The 24,775-nt window shown below is 45.8% G+C and overlaps 1 protein-coding gene and 2 pseudogenes across 1 annotated transcript; 1 reads left to right on the plus strand and 2 right to left on the minus strand.

Annotated features, from left to right (window-relative positions):
* Window positions 1–2,273: 2,273 nt before the first annotated feature.
* LOC120848493 lies at window positions 2,274–4,650 on the minus strand (annotated as a pseudogene).
* Window positions 4,651–6,955: 2,305 nt separating this feature from the next.
* Window positions 6,956–13,192, plus strand: LOC115318789. Its single transcript, XM_042294803.1, has 5 exons — window positions 6,956–7,043; window positions 9,763–9,979; window positions 10,066–10,765; window positions 10,843–11,045; window positions 12,712–13,192. Exons 1-5 carry the CDS (start codon window positions 6,956–6,958, stop codon window positions 13,190–13,192), a joined length of 1,689 nt encoding a protein of 562 aa, XP_042150737.1.
* A 1,427-nt stretch (window positions 13,193–14,619) lies between these two features.
* LOC120847540 lies at window positions 14,620–17,520 on the minus strand (annotated as a pseudogene).
* Between the last annotated feature and the right edge of the window lie 7,255 nt (window positions 17,521–24,775).

Here is a 24,775-nt window from a genome sequence, read left to right on the forward strand (position 1 = left end):
GTACGGTGCAGGCACGTAGCCAGGGGGCGGCCCATGGGGCCCGGCACCCCCCCCCCCCCCCCCGAAATATTTAATTTTGCTGGAGCCTCCTCTCCCCCCTCCCCCTCATACAGCATTTTGTCATGGGTGCCCCCCCCCCCCCTTTCCCAACCAAAATCCTGGCTACGTGCCTGGGATGGTGAATGGTTGCAGGAATGCCCATTTCCTTTTGCAAATATTTTGATGCCACATTAATCAATGATGCACCCTACGGTTCAACAGGAAATGACCACAGTGGTGGAAGCTGCGCTGGCGTTCTGCCTGAACCGCAAGAATCCGACTGTTCGCCCAAAGAACTCCACACAAAACTCCAGTACTCAACGTAAGCCATACATATGTCCCATACAAAGTATACTCTTCACTTGGATTACAAAGCTTCATAACTCAATTCTCCGTGACTGAAGGTATATGCTAACAATGAATGCTAGGATGCAAGCTTTACTCAGTGCTAACAAATTGGCTGCATGGTTAATGTTACAATGACTTTTTGCAATATGGCGCCAATTTTGCCCATGCAGTAGTGCAGCTGGTCAGCATGATATTTTTACTTGGCAACTTGACATCATGCATCCTATTTATGCCCCTTGAAACATTCTCAACATTTTATCGTAGTCGGTATTCAGTTTCCGCTTGAACCTGTCACAGTTTTGCAAGCTTATTTTATTTACCGTCATTACCAGGTACTCGAATCATGCAGAGCATTAACGTGTTCCTTAACTTTATACTACATGAGAAACCCCACACGTACGCCGTATAAGCAAAGCACCTTCCATCCGCATCGAAAGATTGCCCGGTTTATTAAGTTATTCAACAATTTAGTGTTTGTGTTTTTTGTTTTCAGCTTACACCTGGTCAGAAGGTGAATCCAAGCTTCTTCTAGCCCTCTACTCTCGATATTTTTTTCAGAAATTCGACCATTTAAAACGTTTAAAAACAAGAAAACATATGTTTATTAAAATTGCTGAAGAGATAAATGAGGGGATGAACTCCCACTATAGTGCACATCAATGTGACACACGTCTCAAACCCCCCCCCCCCCCCCCAAAAAAAAAAAAAAAAAAAAAAGGTTGTGGACAGCAATGGAAAAAGTGCAGCAACTCGGCAACACAGAGTTTGAAGAAGAGGTCAACCTCATCAGGGCAGCCGATGACAGTGTGGAGCCGGAAGTGATGATGGATGTTTTTCAGATCCTATACAAACAAACGACTCTACATGCACCAGCCTCCTCCACAGAAAATCCAGACCATCAACATCAGCAGAATGCACCACCCTAAAAAAGCCCCCCTGTCCACGGCAGAACTCTGAGCGCATGCGACATATGGAACACTTTTTTTTTTCAAAAATGGAGGCTCTCACGAAAAAAAAAGATGAAGCACGTGCGTGCAAGGAGGAAAGACACGGAGAAATACGTGTGGAGCGCGATCAGCGTAGATAAGAGCGGGAAAAGAAGAGAGAGGTTCGTGCAAAACAGCGTCAAGAGCGGCACAAATCTTCTTGGTGTGCCGGATTGAGTGCTGGGCACCATGAACACTACGAAGTGATTAGTTTTATCTAAATGTTTCTGCAGCTTATTACACTTGATTATTTACGTTTTGTACATACTCTAGTTTTCTAGATACTCCAGAGCATCATTTGTTATACATATGCTCAAGGTTATGCATGTTGATTCGGCTAATAACAAAAATGTTTTGGTTCCAACACAATTTTATGCCTTAAATAATATTAAAAGGTAACATTCATGACACGTAAGTTACCCGTGTACAGTTGTTCAGAAGGAAAATATTTAGTGTTCTTTTCACCGCAACACATAAACTGCGTCACCGAACAATTGGTTTCTGCCCGAATGTCGAAACAGACCTTGCTGTAATCTATTCAAGAAGTTCTGTAATTTTTTTGTTAAATTTAGATGCGAAAATGAAGTTCGCTTTAGGTAGCCGACACCGCTTATTACCGTGTATTTCTGGGCCTCATCATCCTTCTTTTTATCACAGAAAATTTCAAAAAATTGCTCATAACATTAATAACAACGGCAACGTCTGAAACTTTGGCATCTTTTCCGGACCGCAGCACCATATTTGCGTGAAGAATGAGCATTGATGAGAAATACAGAGTTAGTTTGTCGGTGAAAGAAACACGGGAAATGTTCTTCCCGAATGCCTGGCACGTGCATAGTTAGGCTATCAGGAGCCGCCTCAGGATGCCACTAAGCACTTGGTGCCTGCACGAGGAGGACCTCAACCAGTGGGGATAAGGGATGAGACCAGCCTGTCCCTCTCAATGCGTCCGGGCACCCTAAGTGCGGCATCCGAGAGAGACACGCCCGGCAGGTCCTCCTCAGGCGAGCCCCTGCCGTCCATCCTGAGCAACTCCTGGCGCCTCAGCTCTTCCACCTCAGCATCACTGATTTCAGTGTCCCCAGCATCAATGCACAAGTTGTGCAAGACGTAGCAAGCAATGATAAATGTGGACATTCGGCGCACTGTCGGGAACTCCAGTTTTATCAGTTGCCTGAAGCGCTGTTTGAGTAGCCCGAAGCCAATCTCAATGAGTACCCCTGTGCAGTTCAACTTAGTGTTAAGCTCTTCTGCTAGTTAGTCAATGTCCCATAGTCCCGAAAAGGAGTGACTAAAGTCTCCCTCACTGGGTATGCTGCATCGCCAAGAAGGTGATACTTGCCCATGCAGCATAGAAATAAAATGATCCACGACACAAACGATAACTTATAAATCCTTGAGTCTCGGATTTTGCTTGGTGGACCCGTGAAAACATCCACAAAGCGGTGTCTGTGATCACAGATGCCCTGCAACGTCAGTGAAGTCTGGTCGTACAGATTGACATACGTTGACTTCGCCTTGTTGGCAGGGCACCGGATAGCGATGTACCTGCCGTCGACGCATCCCACCACCCAGGAAAGCCTGAAAACTAGTAAAAGAATGTGGCATGTGAGCTCAAACTATGCGCTGTGTACTCGTTCCCAACAAGTTCTAAAAGGAGAGATGCTATATGTAATCTGCCCATCAAAGGAAATAAATTAATAAATGAAAGGTGTCCTTTTTATTTCAAATCATGAGGCACACCACTACACCAGTTATACAACACCTGTCAATGGTCTGTTTGACGATGTCATTTTCTGTAATATATGCAAGGTGTGTAATCACCTACACTGTTGCTTATGTTTCTAGAAATCTGAAAATGCTGACTCAATGCAAATATTTTCATCCGCCAGAAATACATAGCCTTGAGGTTATTTTTCAGAAATTGCTACCAACTGCCGCAGTTCCCTCTTCATGGAAACTTGCGAAAGTCCTTCTATTGTATAAATCTAGAAAAATCATTGTGAAACTACAGACCTATCTTCTTAAATCACTCCCCACTTATATGCGAATTATTAGAACACAATCTACCAACACCACGGGGAGTTCTTTGCATGCGGCCATATGTCGTATGCTTCATTAGGCGCCAGTAAAACATTTTTTTAACAAACTTTGAACCTTTAATTCTGGTCTGAACTTGCCATAAGCATCCCCTTGAGATCCATTACTTATAATTGATGCATCAGCTTTGCTCTTAATAGACAGTCGCAGGAAAAGGTTAGACAGACAATGATCACCCCCTCAACTTACTGCCAGAACAGGTGGCCTCACATGATCTGGTTCAGATTATATGTTATCAATGTTAATCATTACCACGCTTTAGGGTTGGCAAAGCACAAGGCGCATGCTGAGCTCCAGGCATTGTTGAAGCTTGCCTATTTTTGCATGCGTAGTGATTGTTCTTACACGAATCACTACCCAAACATTTGCCGAAGCAATAATTTCCATAAGCACAAATCAAGTGCTTACGCAGTGCTCGAGTCAAACCATGAGCCGCACTTGACTTTTGTTTCCATGGATCCTACAACAACACCGAAATCCACGTGACTAGGTCATCCAGTTCAGCGAAACACAGACTGCAATAAATAGTGTGCTTTTGTCCCTGAACTAACTTATACCGTAATAAAGCGCCTTGTCAATGGCATTGCATGCGAGTATACTTGGGGCACACTAATGCCATTAAGTTTCTGTATACTAATTACGTTCCCAACCAATATCATTGCATAGCCTATTTAAAGCAATTTGTTACTGCATTTCATTGCTTTTGTCTATTGGACCTTGTTTTGAACTTGTTCTGATTTTGTTCAATCATTTTTTTGTATCATTTTACTTCTTTCTTGTTTGTGCCACTCCTGAAATAGTCTCAATAATATTGAAGCAGCAGCATACGTAAAGAAGCGAGCTCACAAAACGGACCTCCTCAAGATCCTTGGCAAGAGCTGCCACATCGTCGGGAAAGCGGATCTCATCTAGAGCAATGCTGCACAGGAACTCAGTCACACGATTCAGGATGCGGGAAAGAGTGCTTTCCCCCATGTCAAAGCGGCCTGCACCATCTCGAATGGAGGTTTTGTTGCCAGCATACCTGCAGCGTAAATAGAGTTTCTCTGAGTAAAATCACAGACGTTAATAATAATTTAGGTCCACAGAGAATATACTGAAATATTCAGGAGGGCTAGTTTGGTTTAACATATTGATATTATAAGGTGTAGCACTCTCCTGTCTACTTTATGTCCATGTCTGTCCCTTGGGCTTTATAATATCAAGAGACAATATTGTATGCGGAAAACGTGGTTGCTTTCAACCTCCATCACACTGCTGGTGGAAATTAATAAAGCAGAAATATAAAATAAAGCAAAATAATGATCTCGCGCCTTAGTTCAGAAATATGAAAGTAAGCACAAAAGTTAAATGAGGATTACTGCGCAGGCAAGCTGGTGATTGATCGTAAGAAAAAAACCCTTGAGACTAGAGAAAATATGGTAAGGGTGCAGGCGAGCTGGTGAATATTAACCATGTTGAATAACCTGCGTCTGGGGTAGAGAAGACACCTCCAAACGTAGAAGAGACGGAAAAATACAGGGCGACGTCTCAAACTCAGCTAACTTGTGTATTTAGTCCACCGCCTTGTATTGTAAAGAAAGTAGTAAGGGAGACTGTGCGGATAAAATCTCTAGGCCATTGTATAGACCGACACGCTGTTTCCAAACAACCCCGCATTTTCCCACATCAGGTGTGGGCACTGCGCGTGTGCCGAAAGAAGATTCGCGTGAAGTGAAGCGCCTGCGCACGCAGAGTGTCGTCGACAGCGCCACCGCAGCTGTGTGAGGTCAGGGCCGCATGTTGGTCCATAAGTCGGGCTTCGCTACAGTTCTGAAGGAAAAATGTTCCAAAAGCCGGGATTCATGATTAAAAACAAATACCTTCGACTTGCCCAATACCAACAATTTAACAGACGTTTCGTCTCCTATACGGGAGATATCATCAGTGCGGCCTGGGAACACCCGACTAGCTACCAGCAATCCAACGCTTCTTCTTCCTTCTCTTCATCCGTAGAGCTGGCAGAACCAGCGCTACGGATGAAGACAAGGAAGAAGAAGCGTTGGATTGCTGGTAGCTAGTCGGGTGTTCCCAGGCCGCACTGATAATGCCTCCCGTATAGGAGACGAAACGTCTGATAAATTGTTGGTATTATTATGCAAGTCGGAGGTATTTGTTTTTAAAAGTTCTGAAGCCATTCGAAAAGTGTTTTAAAAATGTGATGTAATTTTTTTAAGTGATATTTTGTTTGTGACTGTCAAAAATAACTGTACCGCACTTTTTTTGTTGTTGTTGTTGCTGTTTGTTGGTTTTCGACGTGTGTTGGCCCGAAGGGCGTTTCGGTACTTTTTGGGGGTAGTAGGTGGAAAGGGCGTCTTCGGGATCACAAGTGGTGCCTAGACATGTGCTAAGAAAGGAAACGAAGAGGGATCCTATTGTTCAAGTTTAAAGGAGGATGGATGTTGCCTTATCGCGTCGACCTGTGAGGTTGTCCAGATTATTACACTGTGTGACGTAGACTGTGGCCCTTGACCTGTATAGACTTCGTCCCTTTGTGTTGGTGGTGACCTTGAGGTTGAGACTATATAAGGAGGTGGACTAAATTTTTTCCAATTTTTCGCCAGCTCTCTTCCCCTTTCCCTAACATTAATTCAATAAATTCAATAATCACCTTCACTCCTCTTCGTTCAAAATATTACTACGGCTGCACTTGTCAATCTTCATTCATTTCCATTATATATATGGTGCAGCCTGTCCCTAAGGGGAGAAGTGTTTCCCTAAATATCTTGGAAGACGGGTCCTTTCCAACATTTGCAAGCTGAGATGACGTGCCACATCACTGCCGCAATTTGGAACTAGCGCGGGCCTTATATTAGCAACGGTTGTCGTCTACCCAGTTATGCGAATTCGAAACTGACAGTACACAGAGAGCTGGTCGAGAATTGAGTCCGCCGAAACCAGTGACCGGGATGGTCAGAAGCTTCTCATTTTTCTGTATGCGAGAATATTCTTGTGTAAATTATAATCAAGTATCAAAGGGTAAAACACGTATTATTTTTTTTTTAATTTTGTCTAAGGAAGTTTTTTTTTTGTTTTTGTTTCTGGTGTGTGTGTGTGTGGGGGGGGGGGGGGGGGGGAGGGGGGTTGCTGAACGCAAAATTAAGGACAGGCCTCGATATGCAAACGAGTATATACTGTAACCAACTTAATATTTCGCGAAGACCTAATTTTCGCCAATTTCGCGAATTGCCTACAATTCGCGAAAAAGAGGTCCCGGGAACAATTCTTCTAAAATGTATACACATTCGAATTTATATTGAGATCCCACCGCGTCGCGAAAATTATTACCCGTGAATTATTTTTAATCTTCAGCTTTGACCTAAATCACGAAATAGTGAGCCCGCGAAAATTAAGTCCTTTAGAGTATTGGAGTTTGTTTACCAGAAGTGCGTGTACTTCGTGTTCACACCTAACGGCGGTGCATTTATACTGCGAAACAAAGTATGCCTATTTTTGCCAATTACGTTCATTTCTACGCAGTCATTAGAAAAAAAATGTTGAGCATCCATTTTTATAAAAACGTCATCACACGTTTGGTTTTTTTGCTCATTAATATGTAGCAAGTTTTAGGTGTATATAGTAACTGTATTAATGAACAAGTCTTGACCAAAAAGTCGTAATCGTTAAAAACTGTTTGAACGGCAGTAGAGCCTTTATTACACGACCTTTCGGGAAGAGACTTTCCTTCTTCAAGTGTGCAGAAAATACAGTTGAAAAGCGTTTTTAGAGACGAAAGGAGAGAGGAAGCATTGGAAAAAGCGAAAGAAAAAATATCAAATATATAATAGTACCACGCGCGTCGGCGGGCAAACGCGTCCGTGGTCGAGTCAATAAAGAAAAGAAAAAAAAAAGCCCGTCCGTGGTCGAGTGGTTACCGCGCTTGACTGTCGCGCGGAAGGTGCAGGTTCGATTCCAGTCAGCGGACTGTCCTTTTACTTATTCTTTGCACTTGGCCTTCTCGTAAGTTCCAGAGCATTCTCGTCTGATCGAGTTCCGAATGTTCTAGGCACCGAAAGTTCTACCCCGAATGTTTCAGAAACCCATGAGAGCAGATGAGGGACTCCGCCTGGCGAGCGGAGTCAGTCCAACACCACCTAGACAGAAGGATATGTTTCTGATGTCGTTTCATACAGGGAAAGGAAACCATGCGGAGGCCTTCTGTCAAGGTGTGTTGGTCACTCTCGCTCCAGCGTTCGGTCCTGCTGTTACGCCGCTATCGACGCTTGCGACGCTCTACTGTAATCGTCTGTTTCCTCCTTGATTTTGGGCAAAAGTTCGCCCCATTAAACGTTTATTTATTCCTGTTTATTTATTGTTTTTTTGGTCATCACACGTGACATTTTGGTGGAGGCACGGGTTAGTGGATAGACGTGTTTCTTTGTCACCGCGTTTAGCTGCCGGTAAACCACGCAGAACCTAAATGTTCCGTCCTTCATCTTGACCAGTGCGACTGTAGAGGCCCATGGACTTCTCGAAGGTTGGATTAGGTCGTCGTTAAGCATCTCTTGAAATTGTTCCTAGATTTCCTTCCTTTTTTTTTTTAACACAAAAATAAAATCGCTGCCGAAGACGAACGATGTAAAGAGCCTCTAAGAACGCCGGAGCGCTCCCACTCTTCCGACGCTACGCATCAGAACCACGCGATTGCATCGGTGTACAACAGCCTAAACGTTATTATCGACGGCCACGACGCATCGGCACTTGTGGACACCAAAGCAGACTACTTAGTCTTGAGTGGGAGGCTCTCACGCCGCCTTCGAGAAGTGACGACACAGTGGGATGGGCCAATGATACGAACCGCTGGAGGACACCTCATCACGCCTGTCGGAAGGAACACTGCTTGCGACGAAATTCACGGCGAGACGTGTCCTGTGAAATGTGTCGTTCTGCAAGACTGTGCGAGGGATGTTATTCTCAATATAGACTTTTTGTGCGAATACGGCGCCGTCCTCGACCTGGGAACGAACACATTGACGCTACAAAAATCTGCCCTACCGCCGGACGAACCCACAGACGTCACCCGTGGTCAGAGTTCCCGTCGATCATGTAAACATGCTGCCACGATCGTCTGTTTTTGTAACCGCCGGGACTGATGAAACTCCCTCTGCCGAAGCTCTGATTGGAGGCAGCGTCCAGTTGCTTCTAGGAAGAGGAATCGGCGTCGCAAGAGGGTAACGAATCTTCAGGACGGCCGTATCATGGTCCTCGTTACAAACTTTCGACAAGAGCCGCAACACCTTACGAAAGGTACCACCGTGGGCCACATCGAGGAACTCCAGAACTCAACCGAAATCGCCGCAATTACTGAAGAGTCCCCTCCACCTGAGCAAGACAGCACGTCGTCAGCGCAGCTCGACATCGACCCTAAGCTTCCGGGCCAGAAGCGACGGCAGCTGGTTAACCTTCTCGCCGAATACACCGACTGCTTTGCGACATCGTCGAAGGTACGCCAAACCGCTGTTGTAAAGCACCGAAGCATTACCGAGGACGACGCGCGCCGTGTGCATCAATCGCCGTACAAAGTCTCCGTAAAAGAAAGGAGGCAATCCAGGAACAAGTTCAAGAGATGCCGAACATGGACATAATTCAACCCTCGAACAGTCCACGGCCTCTCCAGTCGTACTGGTTAAGAAGGACGGAACACTTAAGTTCTGCGTTGACTACAAGCAGCTGAACGCGCTGACGAAGAAAGACGTCTATCCACTTCCCAGCACATCCACCAAAATGTCACGGGTGGTGACCAAAAGAACAATAAACAGGAATAAATATGCGTTTAATGGGGCGAACTTCTGCCCAAATCAAAAAGGAACCAAGATTATAATAGAGCGTCGCGGGCGTCAATAGCGGCGTAGCAGCAGGATCTAACGCTGGGGCGAGACTGACTTCACTCGCCATGCGGAGTTCATTTTGTACCCTCGTGGGTTTCTGGAACATTCGGCGTAAAACTTTTGGTGCCTAAAACATTCGGAACTTGATCAGACGAGAATGTTCTCGAACTTATGAGAAGGCCAAGTTGAAAGAATAAATAAAAGGACAGTCCGCTGACTGAAAATGAACCTACACCTTCCGCGCGACAGTCAAGCGCATTAACCACTCGGCCACGTACGCGCTTGCTCGCCGACAAGCGTGGCAATAGACCCTTACCGAAATTGCGGCAGGCAACCATGATTCGCTGAACTTGGCTTTTCTTCAAAACACGACAGACAACACCGATATCGAGGGGGCGCGGGGGGAGCAGCCAATGGTATGGCGGCCGCTGCAGCGTCTAGTTCGCCCGGCGCTATCGCTGCCGGTCTACTATGGAGCAAAACTTTGACAACGATTCCGGATAACTTCACTGCTGACCAGGTGAATAAGTATTACGCCGCCCGGAAGACGAGCGAGCGTAACCGGCGACGTAGTTACAAATTCATGACCGAAAGCTACGTTGAGCCGCCGTCGCTCGAAACTGCGATAGTTAACAACGGGTAAGTTGTCGATTCTGCATTAGCGACTACTGCGCGTTATAAAGTGTACTATAAGCATTTTCAAAACTTGTTTTTCTTATACACAGGAATGTGAGCTTCGTCGTGGCGCGCGGGCAGTGCTATGCGAGCCAGAGAAAGTCATCCAAGCCCTACCGCGCAACTGCAACGATCGCAGCAGACGGCTCGGTCTCGACGAGTACCTGCCATTGCGCTGCCAAAGAAGGCTTGTGCAATCATTCTTTAGCACTGCTACAAATGATTGCCCTTCTCAAGAAAGAAGGGTACAGGGAAGAACCCCTGGAAGTGACATGCACGGAACTTCCGCAGCAGTGGCGTCGTCCTCGGGGATCGCAGATCAATCCTGGGAGCGTCAGCGACCTGGACTGGAGGAGCGTGAGGGAAGGAGGGCCTTCCGAAGCACTTTCTTCGAAGCTCTGCGACGCGAGAAAAAGCAAGGGGAGCATGACAGACATGCAGCAGGACCTCCACACTTTGGGCGTCGATCTCGGCCACCTCGAGGATTCGCCTTTTGCGAAGCATCTGCGTTCCCTGCAAGTGCTGGGCACTGATTCAATGTTTGGCATAGTCCCCGAGGGCTCTGGAATATCTTACCAGCACCCAGTGTCTCCACATGGATTCAAGACATACATCAGCCCGAACATTGTGCAGTGTGGCACAGATGCCTCCAAACCTGTGCTCCCTGCCTGGCCGGTGCTGTTCACCTCGTCAAACACCTACAAGCTCGGGACGGAGTTCCTAAATGCTACCAGTACATCGCTTCTTCAGGTATTGTTCCACTTGCTTCACATTTTCACTTTATATTTATCTTCCTGTTATGCATTACCTTGTCTTTGTCTACGTAGAGCTTGGTTTTAACCCCGGAAGAAGCACCCCACCTGGAAAAGGACAGCCGCCAACAAGCAAAAAGCGCAACGTGGAAGGCTGCCCGCACCAACAGGCTCACGGCGTCTTCATTCGGGACCGTTGCAACCAGAGAGTCGTGGACGAATGTGGGGCTACGGAACCTCACTGAAGAACGAGATCTTTCTCGAGTGAGAGCCGTCAAGTGAGTGCTTACACACTATTTGCGGGCAAGATAGTTTTTCTCTTTTCAGAACACACACTCTTCAACTAGACTCCTCTTTTTGATAGAAAGATGCATGCACAAGAATACTTGCAGTACAACATGAAACGGCATGTCTGAATCCACAGTAGAGTCACAGCGATAGCTGCAACACCACACTCGGACCCTCATTAGCATCGTTTACATGAATGCGACTTAGTCGCATCAAATGCAGTTGTTGTATTGAATGCAGTTATGTAAATGGTATGATGCGCTAGGAAAGTGCAACACATTCAAGTCGCTAGACAGAGATGGATCGAGATGGCAAATACGCATTCATTTAACCCATGTAAACGGAGCTCGCATCACATTTTGGAACGGGGAGGATTATGGGAAAGCGCTCGCTGCGCCAGCGAGTGAACAGCTGAGAATATGGCGGTAGCCAGCCTTACTGGCGGCGGCAGATAGCGGTCCTGTGTGGTCGCCCCCAGTTTTCTCCCGAGAAGAAACGCGAGCTTTTATTTCCATCATAAGTGAGCGGAATATAGCTGAGCAGCTTGGTGAGGGCGGCCCCCGTCCAAGCCTTGCGAAATGCGACTTGCGCATCCGAGGGCGTTTCAAGAGGCATAGGCGCAAGCACGAACGACGCCGAGAGCTCCTAGCACTGCATTTTAGCACAGAACAAGCAGCTCCTACCTCGGCGCTGTTCCTGGCTGTGCCGGAGCCTTTTGGCCTCGGGGTCCGGTCGCGGTTGGCAAGGTTTGGCGAGGCGCAGCGTGGTGACGTCCTCAGAATGGTTGCAAATGATCTCGCTCGCCAGGCCGTGCACAGGTACGTCGCCTCTGATCCAGAGTGACCTAGCGGTCCGACCTGGAACCCAAAACACTTGGGTTTTGATGCTCCTTCCGTCTCATAACTTCTTGTACAGCATTGAAGACGGCGGGCACAATCTTTACGCTTGCGGAAAGTGTTGAAAAGCCTTCATGTGCGATGCATCGGAAAATGTGGTCACGTAGTGCAGCCGGTGCCGGAAACACAGCTTTAACTTTGAGCTCTGACACAGCATGGCGCCACCTTCGCGTAGGGCTTGGTGCACATTCATGCAAACATTGCCACGTTGGCTTCATTTGAAGGCCGATTGGAGTCGATATGCTGAAGTCGCATTCATGTAAACGCAGCTATTATCGCAGGCACGCACTTCACTGCTCTCCTGGCGGCGACGGTGAACTGCTTACAATAATCTCTGCTCTTCGGTTTGATGAGCCCGATGTTCCCTCGCTGTTGCGAGAAGTCTAGCCTTGCGTTCCGCTTTTTCTGTCGCAGTCGGCACTTTACGAGGAGGAGCCGTTATTGATGTGTGGGCATAGCCAGGTCGTGGGCGTTGCTTGACCAGCTGTTTGTAGTGCCCAGAGCCAGGGCCTTATGAAGCAGCCCCTTTTCAATAGAAATAGGGTTAAACCTAACTGCCTGACTCCGCTTTCCCACGCTCAGCTCAGCGGACACCGCTGAAGCGCTTCACAGAGAGAATCCCTGCCCTAGCAGATTACTTTTGTTTTGTTGTAACTGTTAATATGAACTTAAAACCGGTACGAGCATCTCCTCCGTCCATTCTGTAACTATTCATGAAAATTACTTTTTTCAATGTTTTCATTGCCCTGTTCTTTTGCAGGCATGGTGTCACTCACGAGCCCCATGCAGTGAGGAACTACGAAAGAGCACTTCGTTGTCGTGGCCACAGCATCCAGACTACCTGGTGTGGCATTATGGTGGATCCATCTTTGCCATGGCTGGGAGCGTCCCCGGACAGACTTGTATATGACCCCAAGGAGCCTGTCCCTCATGGAGTTCTGGAAGTCAAGTGTCCTTATACCATGTACCACTCGGCCGATCCTGACTCGCAGACCTTCTACATGGTGAAAGACGACTCGGGAACATACAGATTAAGGCGCGACCATAACTATTACTACCAACTGTTGGGGCAAATGGCGCTTTCAGGCTTAATGTGGGACGATTTTGTGGTTTACTGCAAGAAGTTTTTGATTGTGGAGAGGATTAGATTTTCTCTTTCTGACTGGACGGAATGCAAGGAAGTGCTTAACAAGTTTTATTTTCAGACACTACTGCCATACCTAGCACGAAGGTGTGATTAGTTAAATCTTGACTGAATGGAAAGCAGCATGCTAGTTTGGTTACTATAGTCCGTTGCAACTCAAGAAGATAGCGCGAGGGTGAGACGGGGGCCGGAGAGGAGGAAGCAGACGGAATGCTGGAGGAGAGAGGGGGAACCTCCTTCTCTCTTTAGCGTTCCGTCTGCTTCCTCCTCCCCGGTCCGTCTTACCCTCGCCCTACCTTCTTGAGTTGCAATGGACTCTAGAATAAATGACAGAGTAACAAAGACAATACAGAGTGAGAAAAATGAATTGGGGTTTTTGAACATAAACATCAGCTATCCCTTTATGTGGCATTTGTACGTGCATCATAGCGAGGGTTGCGTTTTTTTTTCGGTAAATACCGATAAATAACCCCCCCGAGGTGGTTTCTTCCTGATTGGTAAAAACCAGAAACCCTGGAGCCGTCCTTAAATAGGAAAAACCGACTTTTCAAAGTGGGAAAACCTTTGACCTTTGTCAGCATTTTCTTTTCTTTGTGACCTTGAACCCAATCTGTACTAAAGGTCATTCAGTTAGATATTAAGCCTTTTGACAAAATAAGCCCGATAACTGCCTTTTCCTTGCCCGGCACTAAATATATACACCGAATGCTAGAAAATAAATAAAACACAGAAAAACACCCCCCGACTTCGAAGAAAAATAAACCCCAAAAACACGGAACCCTAAAGATAACTCAGTGGTTTGGTATTTTATAAGATCATGCAAGATTTGAGCTCGAAAAACGTCGGTTTATGTGGTGCAAGTAAATCGGGATGAGAGCCACTTCGTGGACATGCTTTTTTTCTTCCGATGAGTGTAGCAGCATAAGCAGTTACTAAGAAAATATGACCGTTGCCTTCTCTTTCCTTCTTCGTTTATGCTGTCGCTCTTACTACCGAGGCTTTTCAATCAATGTTTACACTGCCATCTTGAGAAGTGTATGGGCAGTTTCCTACTTTATCTCTACAGTCCTTCATTTATTCATGAAACTTCCCAAGGTTGAGCCAATGAGCCTTCATTTCATTTTGACTGTGCCCCGTGTAAAAACATTTTTGCAATGAACAGTGTAGTGTGCACCAGCATGCACAGTTCTGTAAATACATTTGGAGACCCCGTGATGTGATACAGCGTATGTACTAATTTTTTTTAATGCTTCGGTAATTTATCAGCAGTGCAATTTTTACAAATAAAGTAACCCTTTGCTATACTAAGTCCACCTCGTTTTCATTTGGTTGCAATCAGGGGAATGATAAAGTATGAAAAATTGGTGACCACTCTGTTTCACTGCATTCCTTAGCATTCAGAAACTCGCGCTTTATTCGTGCCAACAAATGTTTTGGAGTGACAAGGGAGTAAAGTTCTATTCACATTGCATTTTTTACAAGAGCCCACCATTAACACTGAAAATTCACTCTTCAGGTGAGCACTCAAAACAATTTAAACATGATCTTTAAAATGAACCTCTCACTCTTACTTTTTGAAAAAAAAAATGTTTCTTCGCAAAAACAGTAACTTTTAACATTTCAATGCTTGTGTACAGGACAAGTGATGACCGTTAGTCATCACTTGTCCTCATCAGGGGACTTTGCAAGTTGGTGAGAACGGCACAAATAAACCACATTTCATTGACAACAGGGGCAAGCGAGATCGAAACGGGCCGGTCAAAGATGTGAAATCCCTTGATTCGTTGGATGCGTCGTTCAACGTGTATTCGCAGAGATGCAATTTCTTCTGTTTCTTTCACCTCTTCAGTTGTGAAGTTACCCTTCCGAAGGAAAGGAGGTGTGTTCAGTTCAACATTGATCTCTTTCAACTGGTCCTCTATCCTGAAGCCCTTATCGGCCATGACAGAATCTTTGTTATTAAATCGCAGCTTCAGGAATCCACTTGTTTCGACACATTCATTATCTGAAATCGAGCCGGTAAATAACTCCGATACAAAAGTCACCGTTCCATCGGGGGAAAAGCCAATGAGGCCCTTGAAGGTATTGGTTGACTTATAAGCTGAAAAGGTGGCTGACTGCAGTACTAGTGAACTTGAAGCTTGACACTTGACTTCAGTGGCATCAAGGATAACCCTTGTTGTTGGATAACGATCCTTAAACGCTGGTGGCATTGAGTCATCTACTTCCTCCCTGGTCAGCCACAGCGGTATCTGGCCAAGGTGTAAATACAAATAACTAATCCAAGTTATACAAATCTTGGAGACTGTCGCAGTTGAAACTCGAAACCTGTATGCCAGATCTCGCTCAAATAGCCCGAGGCGTAGGCGGACCAGCAGTCAAAATAACTGATCTTTAGAAGACAAGATGGAAGGTCTTCCAGCTTTCGTGACCTTTCCACTGTATGTGGTGGCCCACACTTTCACATTTTCGCCATCCTCACCAGGTTTTAAGAAAGACCAGAGGCTCATGAACTTCCCATAACTTGGAAGGCCGGTGTAAAACTGGATGTCTGCCGGACTGTCTTTAAAAGAATCTATACAAAATCTACGACTTGACTTTGCCTCAAGTGTATCGCATTTTGCCAGAGCAAGTTCAAGCTGTCTTTGAGTTTTGTACAGAGCTTGCTTCGTTTCTGCAAGCTCTGCTTCGCGTCTCTCAAGTGACCTACATTTGGTGAGTGCGAGTTGAAGTTTTGTTTGGGCTTCAAGCAGGGCACACTCTATTTTAGTTAGTTGAACTTGCAAGCTCTTGATTATCTCCGCTTGGAATGATGTCTTTTCCTCGAGCTGTCGTAGCTGAGTCGTGTCCACGAACTGGACTGTGGCGTAGCCAGGAGGGGAATCGGTGGTCACGACTTCAGTCCCGGCGTCGTTGGTGGGGCTGTCGATGTTGACCGCCGAGTCACAGGCGTCGTCCTCAGCCCTAACAGCGGTGATTGCGTCGTTTGTGTTGTCGTCGATGGTGCAATCCCTCAAGGCAACTGGGCAGCTGATTTCGTTGACGGTGGCGTCCACGAACTGGACTGTGGCGTAGCCAGGAGGGAGCACGGTGGTCAATACTTCAGTCCCGGCGTCGTTGGTGAGGTTGTTGATGTTGACCGCCGAGTTGCAGGTGTCGTCCTCAGCCCTGGCAGCGGTGATTGCGTCGTTTGTGTTGTCACCGATGGTGCAATCTTTCAAGGCAACTGGGCAGCTGATTTCGTCTTCGTTGACGGTGGTGTCCACAAACTGGACTGTGGCGTAGCCAGGAGGGGGGTCGGTGGTCAAGAGTTCAGTCCCGGCGTTGCTGTTTATAGCACTTGTTGTAACGTTGCTGGCAACATTGTCCATGTCGGTGATCGCATGATCTGTTGCGTCTTCGTCAGCAGCGGTCAGCTTGCTCGTAGCTTGCACCCTTTGAAGGGGCGCTCTCCTAGGAGGCTTCTTGGCGGCGTTAAATCCAAACACGCTCGGTGCAAATCTTTCCTTCAAGAAACGGAAACCTGAGGCGATATTGATGAGATAATCCTTCTCTTGAAAATGTAGTGAACACACCTTTGTGTATTTTGTGATGGTGAATAGTTTGCCTTCGTCCCGTTTAATGGCAATCACCCATTTCTTGCGCACAGTCGGCTCTTTCGGGAAAGCAAAAAATGATACCTGGAAAGATAAACAGAATAGGGTTCGCCGAATCAGATCATGTCACGATCATACTCATAAACACGGTTGAAGCGAACGCGCGATCACGGAATTTTGAACGGGCCTGTCACACCACCCGCAGACAACCTAGACTCTTCAAAATTCGTATTCTTCTTAAGCTCTGGGGAAGTGTCGAAAACAGAGATGGGCTGCGAAGCGTAAGCTCGCAGGCCACCGCTCAAAAATTCGTATCCTTTCAATGTGGCGCACTTTATACTCCCAAGCATAGGCGCTGTTAGCTCGTGTTTTCTCTTTCGTCCACATAGACCTAAAGTTACAACCTCGCGCTCTAAAGATTAGGCCGAACCGCATGTAACCGAATTCGCGAGCGATGAGACGAGCGTCGGCGACAGCGACGAGAATCATCGATGAGCGACGGAAATTTCTCACTGTCGCCCGTAGCGTCGCTCGGTTCTCGCATTTCTAGAAAACGTCGCTCATCGCCTTGTTCGCTTGCTCCCGTCGCGCGAATGACCGACGACAGCGAAGCCGGTCGCCGTCGCATGTCTCACGCTTCTCTCTTCCGTTGTTCGCCAAATCGCTTGCATGCTGTTTCTACTTAATAGCAAAACAAGAAGTCTCACCTTGTTTCCGTTATTATCTTTTACACCTCTCTGCTTGCAGAGGGGCACGCAGCAATGTAAAGGCATCTTCCGAGACCCCGAGCAGCGTCGCAGCAGCGGCAGTCACAGCGTTGCAGTAGGAAAGGAAAAGCAAAGGAAGGCGGCCAGACCAAGACCAGGCTTACGCGAGCACCCGATCACTGACCCGATATATATTCGCCGCCATACGAATGGCCGCCGACGGTGGCCAACAGCGCTCGCGCGTAGTTTTGAAACGTCGCCGCTAGATGGCGAAGAATTTCGGAAAGGGTCTATAGTGCAAGTAAAAACACTTGAGGATGAAAGCCCTACATTTGAACAAAACACCTATACAGAAAGGTAGTAGTACTGAGAGGAACACAGTCGCGGCACTCGTTAGCGTAATCAAGAAAATATATCACAGGCAACGACCTCCGTCACGTTAGAGTTAGAGCTCCAGATCCGGAAAAATAAAATGAAATAAAAACATACAGGGGTCCATTCGAGTGAGCCCTAGCCAGCATAACGCCGAAGGAAACGAGGATGATAAACAAGCCCAAAGTGTGTGTAAACGGACACCAGAAATGTCACACGTGGGTGGCACTGCTCAACAGAATACCGAGAACTACTCCTTAAAACGACTCCCAGCTCAACCTCCCCCCCTCCCCGAAAAAAGAAAGAGAAGAAGAAAAGAGGGAAGTTAGCGGGCAACATCCCGACATCCCAATGTTTTTAGCTCTCACCTCAAAGAGCTTTCTCTCTCCCCCGCTTCTCCTTTGCGATGGGGGAGATGGTTTGCCTGTAGTATACAAAATAATAAAAACCAGAAACCTATAACAAGCTATACAGGTTTCTTTTTGAAATGTCCATACCAAGCAGGGTTAGGCTTTTAAATTTAGATCTGTAGAAGGCCTCTTTATTTTTGCGTGTAATACCATTTTTGAAGCTGAATTCCACGATGATAATTTTAGGTGTGTATGAATGTCGTGGTCGTAGGAGTTAAAGTGTTTAGCGACTGGTGTTTGTCCCTTGTTTACAATGTCAGACTTATGGCAATAAAATCGATCTTTCATAGAAGTTCTAGTTTCTTCCGCGTATTGCATGTTACACAGCGTGCAGTTTTATAATATACATCACGGCAGGTGTTTTGCAGTATATCGGCTGTTTAATATTTACGTAGAAATCTAATGCGTAGTTCGAAATTTTATCAGCGGTCAAAAAAACGGGCAAAGTTGGCAAGGAGTGTTGTGGCAAGGACCACAACCGCCACATGAACTGGGTTTTTTTTAGGTACGAGGGACGTAACATTTCCCAAGATTCTGATGTTTATGGAATGTGACAAATGGTGATACGGGATATATATATATTTTTTTTTTTCAAATTTATCGTCGGCATGTAGGATGTTTAAATGGCGTTTAAATATAGAATCCAGGCTTGATAGGTTCTAATAGTAGTTAATAACCAGCGGCACGCTTGTTTCGCTGGAGTGAAGCGGTCGTGTGGATTCAAGGAGTGTGCTACGTTCAAGAGCGGATGCCTTTCTTGTGGCGTCGTCAAGAATAGCTGCGGGATATTTTCTTTTCAATAGTGTTTTCTTCAAGGATATGATGTTTTGCTTAAAGTTAGATTCTTCAGAACAAATTCTACGCAGCCGAAAGAATTGGCTGAAAGGTATATAATTTTTGACATTTTGGGTGGTAGCTATTATAGCGTAGAACCTGAAGTTTGTCTTTAGGCGTTCTGTACAACTCCGTTACCAAATGGCTTCCCATCTTTTTAATATTTAACATCGCGAAAGTTCATAAAGTCTGCTGAGTAACTACAGGTAAATTTAATTGTACGGTGACAACCGTTGAGGTAACTTAGAAAAGAAAGGAGTGCATCTTCAGTGTCATTCCAAATGAAAAATTTATCGCGAATATAACGAAGATATATGGCGGGAATCTTGGGCGTAAGTCCACACAAAGGTCTCCTCAAACCTGCCCATAAAAATATTAGCGTAGTTTGGGAACATTCCTGACCCCATGGCCGCGCCTTGAATTACCAAATAATGATCCTCATCTAGAAGAACGGTAATGCAGTCTAAAATTAATTCCAGTTATCGCAGAATACAGCTACTCTCTGCGAGAGACGAACGGTTGAGAGAAAGGAATTCTTCCACGGCTGCCAGTCCCTCAGTATGTGGGATGTTAGTGTAGAAAGAGCTTACATCGATAGTAACTAGAATGCCCTCCTGTATTATTAAGCCGGATCCGTTCATATGGTCAATAAGATTAAGAAAGTGTGTGCGTGCCCTTTAAGGGGTAACAAAGAAAAAAAAGTGTTTTTAAACAGCCCAATTAGGACAAGCATGTCACAAAACAAATCTTCCGCGAAAAAATTAATTTTTTCTAGTATTATTTACGCCACAGGACGTATTTTAGTCGTGGTCACAACCGTTACAACTTCTCCACATTTAAAACTCCCGCTCTTTCGACGCGCGCGGAGTGGCTGTTTTACGTGACTACGTGACGTATAATACCAACTTTGTGGCGCGCGATTTAAAACGGACGAAATAGCCGCAAACTAAAATCATTCTCGCGCAATAAATATTTCAGTAAAATTATTTGTTTTTGGCGGAAATATTGTTTTGTGACATGATTGTCCCAATTAGGCTGTTTAAAAATACACTTTTTTTTTCTTTGCAGTTACCCTTTAAGTAAGATTGTAGCAGGGGGTGGGGGTATATGTTTAATCGAATGGTTTAGTAATTCTGAAATTCGTTCGGTTGGTGTGCCTATGCCTGATATAATCGGCATTTCTGGAGTGTTGGGCTCGTGAACCTTGATGAGCATATAGAAGACACCTGGATGAGCGTTTTTTGACTGAAGGTAACTAACTATATTGATTGCCGTTAATTTTATTGGAATTACGCAGATCTTCGCGTGTTCTCTGAATTCTAATACTAAACATCTCTGTAGGATCGCTAGGTAGACGTAGATAAAAATGAGTGTTTTCAAGCTGGGTCAGTGCCTTCCGCATGTAATCGGCGCTGTTCATAACCACAACACCAGCACCCCTATCCTCAGGTCGAATTATGACGTCCTCCCTAGACTTCAAATTATTAAGGACCTGTTGTTTCCGTCTAGATAAATTACCCCTCTGTTGGTTGCTTCAGCAAACCAATCAACAATATCATTCCGTATAGCTAGCACACAATCTTGAAATTTTGAGTTGTGTTATCAATACCCCTAGTTTCATTGAATCCTTCTTTTTCATTAAAACACGTTTGAAGGTGTAGCCGCCGAGAAATTTACCATAGAAATTGACCTTGAATGAAGGAAACAATGCAGCAATATGCGCAGCATAACTAGACACCTTAAATTCGGAAATATATCTGTCCACCCTAAAACTCTGCCTATTCGTGCTACCAAACAATGCACGGCTGAAAGCGCCACATTTCACGTGCTGACACCAACATAATTCTTAATTTTCTCATATTTACTTTATAACAGCATGACAACAACTTCCTCTTGTATACAGTTGTATATATTCACTTTTTTTAGGAAGCGACCAAGCGTTAAAAAGTTTAATATTTACTTTAAACCTGAGATACAAACAAAATCAAGTGCCTAAAACTTTTCTGCGTCAAGGTCTCACGCTATGGGATCATTTGCACTCCGAGCAACCAGTGAGGAGCGTATTTATCGCATTATCACCATGTGATGCCATAGCAACCAGAAGACAACAAAGTATGCTTGCATCGTCTTGGGCTTGCTGTTATTTAATCTGATTGAGGTTGGATCGATGGCACATAGCGCTCAGTGAACCACAAAAAGGACGTAGTAAAAAACCAAAAGGCCAGTCAGACGTAGGCTTTGGAGAACAGCTCTTGGTACGCTACTGAGTCTTATAGGAGCAGATTTAAGAACTGGTAATATGTCCGAGTCTCTAAGAAGACCGTTTGACCTGATGTTTTTAGCGAACATCATTTCCCTGACAGTGGCGGCCTGCTGCAGTGGGTCAGGTCAAGATATCAACTCTTTCCTCCTGAATTGGACCCAGGCAGGAAACGATGTCACATTTGTCTGCTGTGGTGGAGCTTGGGCCCCTCACGACATCAAATGGCAGAAGAGCGTCACCGTGAAAGGGACACGTTGGTGTGGAGACCGGGGTATTCTAAGTGCCTTTTTTGAACAAAGCGCAGAACGTGGAGCCCGAACACTTTTTGTGATGTATCGTCACCGTGGAACCCCACGAGACTGCGTGGACGCGGTGGCTAAGTACTACAGCTTCCGGTATTCTGCGGAATTGATGGTGATCGGTCATTTCGATGAATGCCCAGCTTCCGCAACTACTTTTCCAAGTCACCGTAAACGCCTTTGTAGCTGCGGCGTTTCGGCACGTTTGGGAAGATCTAGAACTGAAATCAAGAGTATTAATTGGTCTGGTGAGTGCGCAGATGGCGGAACCGATCATATTTTAAGATACCCACTTGAGAACAAGAGTCCGCGGGGCCTCCTTTCTTTTTCGGGAAAGCGAGTAGCGGTAGGCTGCATGGTGTCGCCTATGTTGTCTCTCAGCTGCACCGCTTGCAACGACCACAAGAGCCAAATGTACCTAGAGGGTTTGACGCGGCTCAATGCAACGGTACTAAAAACCTTTTTTTCATTCAGAGATCGCCTGGATCGCTACCTCGCTGAAGAAATCGATGTCTTGATGTTTATACAAGCAGTGAAGGTCGAGTATCTAACATATCTTGATGTAGCGCTTGTCACAGATTTGGAGCCCTCTACGTTCTACGTGAAGAAACCTGGGACCAAGCCTATCAACGTTGGGTACATCCTCGAAGAGTCAAGGCTGGCGCTGTACTTCTTGACACTATGTCTTGTACTTTGCTTTGTCGTGCTTCTTGTGGCTGATTTAGTGGACGCCTCCGTGTCAGGCATAACCGTGGCCAACGACATAATGCTCTTTCTTGTTGCGACGTTCTACTCAACCTCTTGCAACATGCCAGCAACTATTCGTTGCTGTACCAGTCGCCGCTTTGTCACCCTAGCTTGGGTCCTAGGCAGCTTCTCACTTTCCGTGTACTTCAAAGGTCAAATTACTTCGTGGATGATTGCTCGTACACCAGAATACATTGTCGACGATCCGATTAAACTGGAAAAGGCTCTAGACGACAACGCTATTTCACCATGTGTAACTGAAGACACGCATTCCTACATAAGAATTTTAACAAACAATACTGTACTCCTGAGTAAAATAAAAAGTCCCTTGGTTCACAGACTAAAGAGACCGTTAAGAGGAGTGTGCGTGAATGCCTGAAATGCGCTGCAAAGGAGTCCCAATTTTGTGTCATAGTGAGGCAGCCTGAGTGTTATATGAAGGCCTTACATCTTGGACTCACCGAGTCGAAGGAGCCAATTATAGTAGCGTACAAGGCGATGTATATTCGTAAACACTGCAATCTGAAGATGGCTTTTCGGTCGCTTTCTCTAAGAATCTTCCAGACTGATTGGCTTCACATGACGGACATACGCTGTCTGGCTCTGCAGGAAGAACTCATAATCGAGACGACGCCGGAGTCTGTTAATTTTCACACAGTAGCGCAGTTTATGCTGCCGTGTTTTGGCGTGTCGGTTGCTGTTTTCCTTTTGGAGGTACTGTTAGGGCGCTACTTCATTCGACGTGCTGGGAGATTGACAGCAGTACAAGTTACGTAAGATGTTTATGTTGAAAACATTTCCCTGGCTAAAAAAATGGTTAAGCGTGTTTGTGTGAATGTAATCAAAAACCTTTGGACCATCCTAGAAGTACACCGTTCATCAACCTGAAGCCAAGCCCCGACTGTCCATATATAGCTTTGCTTGTGTGTGCCCACGTACAACACATATCATGCATATTATCTTGTAGTCACGTCCTATAAGCGCTCGCGCTGACTGTGGTAGGGACACACATACGGATATAAAATAAACTTATTAAGCAATGCAAAAACAGTTTTTTATGTGGTTACTCTAATATCTTTACTTTCTCATGGTGTTCGTTCGAGAACCGGCGAACACCCCTTATTTTGGTTATAATTTTCTTGGTTGCTTCTGCCACCCGATACCGGAGTCCCGAATACGGCCACTCGTTAGGTATGTAAGAACACCCTATACGTTCGGCAAAGTGGGACGTAACAAAATAAAGTGGTGAACTAGTTGGTTAAACATTTCGACAAAACCAGCGCTAAAGACAATGAGAAGTAGCTGAGGAAAGGGCGAGTGCCGATTAAGAACTGACATTTACATTTTAATACAAAAGTATATCTTCTGCTTAAATTTTGCTACTTTTTCCACTGAACGTTTGCTGCAAGACCTTTGATGTAGAGACCAGATCGAGCGGGAATCTTAAGGCAGGACCCGACACGGCGTGGCAAATTCCTGACCCGAACCCAGCCAGAAGTTCGGCTATGGTGTGCTAAGGTTGTTCCGAGCACACGAATTGACCGGTAAGTATTTTGAGCCGAGCCAGGTCTAAGCCAGACTGTTACTTGTAATTTGAGCCCGACGCGAGCCCCAACCGAAAGTGTTTTATGGCTGGCTCTTAATATTATCTTAAACGGAATCACGTTCTCCTTGGAGATGGGAAGACCATGGTAAAAAAAAAATTAAAAATTGAGAAACTCTTATTGGAGTTAACTTTGAATTTGACGATTCAAAACGTAGCTGTTCCCGAAGGATAAAGTAGGAATGTTTGTACTTTCTTTCTTTGTCATATCTTCCAAGCATGCGCATATTTCTGAAAGGAAGTTTGAAAATTGACGATAGGGCAGCTGAGAGCGATTCCATGTTTCAGTGCTCGGCTGACGTTCGAAGACATACAGTGAAGATCGTGTGTCGGTACTGTTGTGACGTGACATGGTGCCGCAACGCGCCGCTATCGTACGCGCCGCTATCGTACGCGCCGGTATCGTACGCGCCGCTATCGTACGCCTCAGGAAAACCAAGAAAAGCGCGGCACACTAAGAATAAACGGGTTCCGTTTCCTAGCACTTGGCTGACTGCCTGTTTCATGACACATTCTCTGGCGACGAAGATGGGACAAACATATAACTGTCATCGAACGTGAAGGCTCGACAAAGCTACAAAGCTTCGCGGATAGGCCGAAGTTTTGGGAATTCGACACGCACGTGGAAGGCGGTGACGAGGACTTCACCTCGCATGTAGAGCGGTTCGAGAACTGCAGGAAGGGGACTCAGATCGAGGGCAGCAACATCATGAAGTTCGCTTTCATCACCGCCCTCGGTAGACACCAGTACAAAGCCACAAAACCCTGAAGGACCTGCCGCTGCCTGCGACCGCTGAGGACAAGTCGTCTGAGGACCTGGTACAAGTCTTGAAAGAACACTAAGCTCAA

The sequence above is a fragment of the Ixodes scapularis genome, unplaced genomic scaffold (genome assembly GCF_016920785.2).
Source record: "Ixodes scapularis isolate PalLabHiFi unplaced genomic scaffold, ASM1692078v2 PGA_scaffold6__148_contigs__length_123643588, whole genome shotgun sequence".
NCBI classification, from domain to species: domain Eukaryota; kingdom Metazoa; phylum Arthropoda; class Arachnida; order Ixodida; family Ixodidae; genus Ixodes; species Ixodes scapularis.

Excerpts from the sequence above, each read along its gene's own strand:
- LOC115318789 (XM_042294803.1), top strand. The coding sequence starts at position 6,956 with ATGCCTATTTTTGCCAATTACGTTCATTTCTACGCAGTCATTAGAAAA. Across the intron at positions 7,044-9,762 it reads TTATAAAAACGTCATCACAC|CGGCCGCTGCAGCGTCTAGT; the intron begins GTTTGGTTTTTT and ends CCAATGGTATGG. Across the intron at positions 11,046-12,711 it reads TCTCGAGTGAGAGCCGTCAA|GCATGGTGTCACTCACGAGC; the intron begins GTGAGTGCTTAC and ends GTTCTTTTGCAG.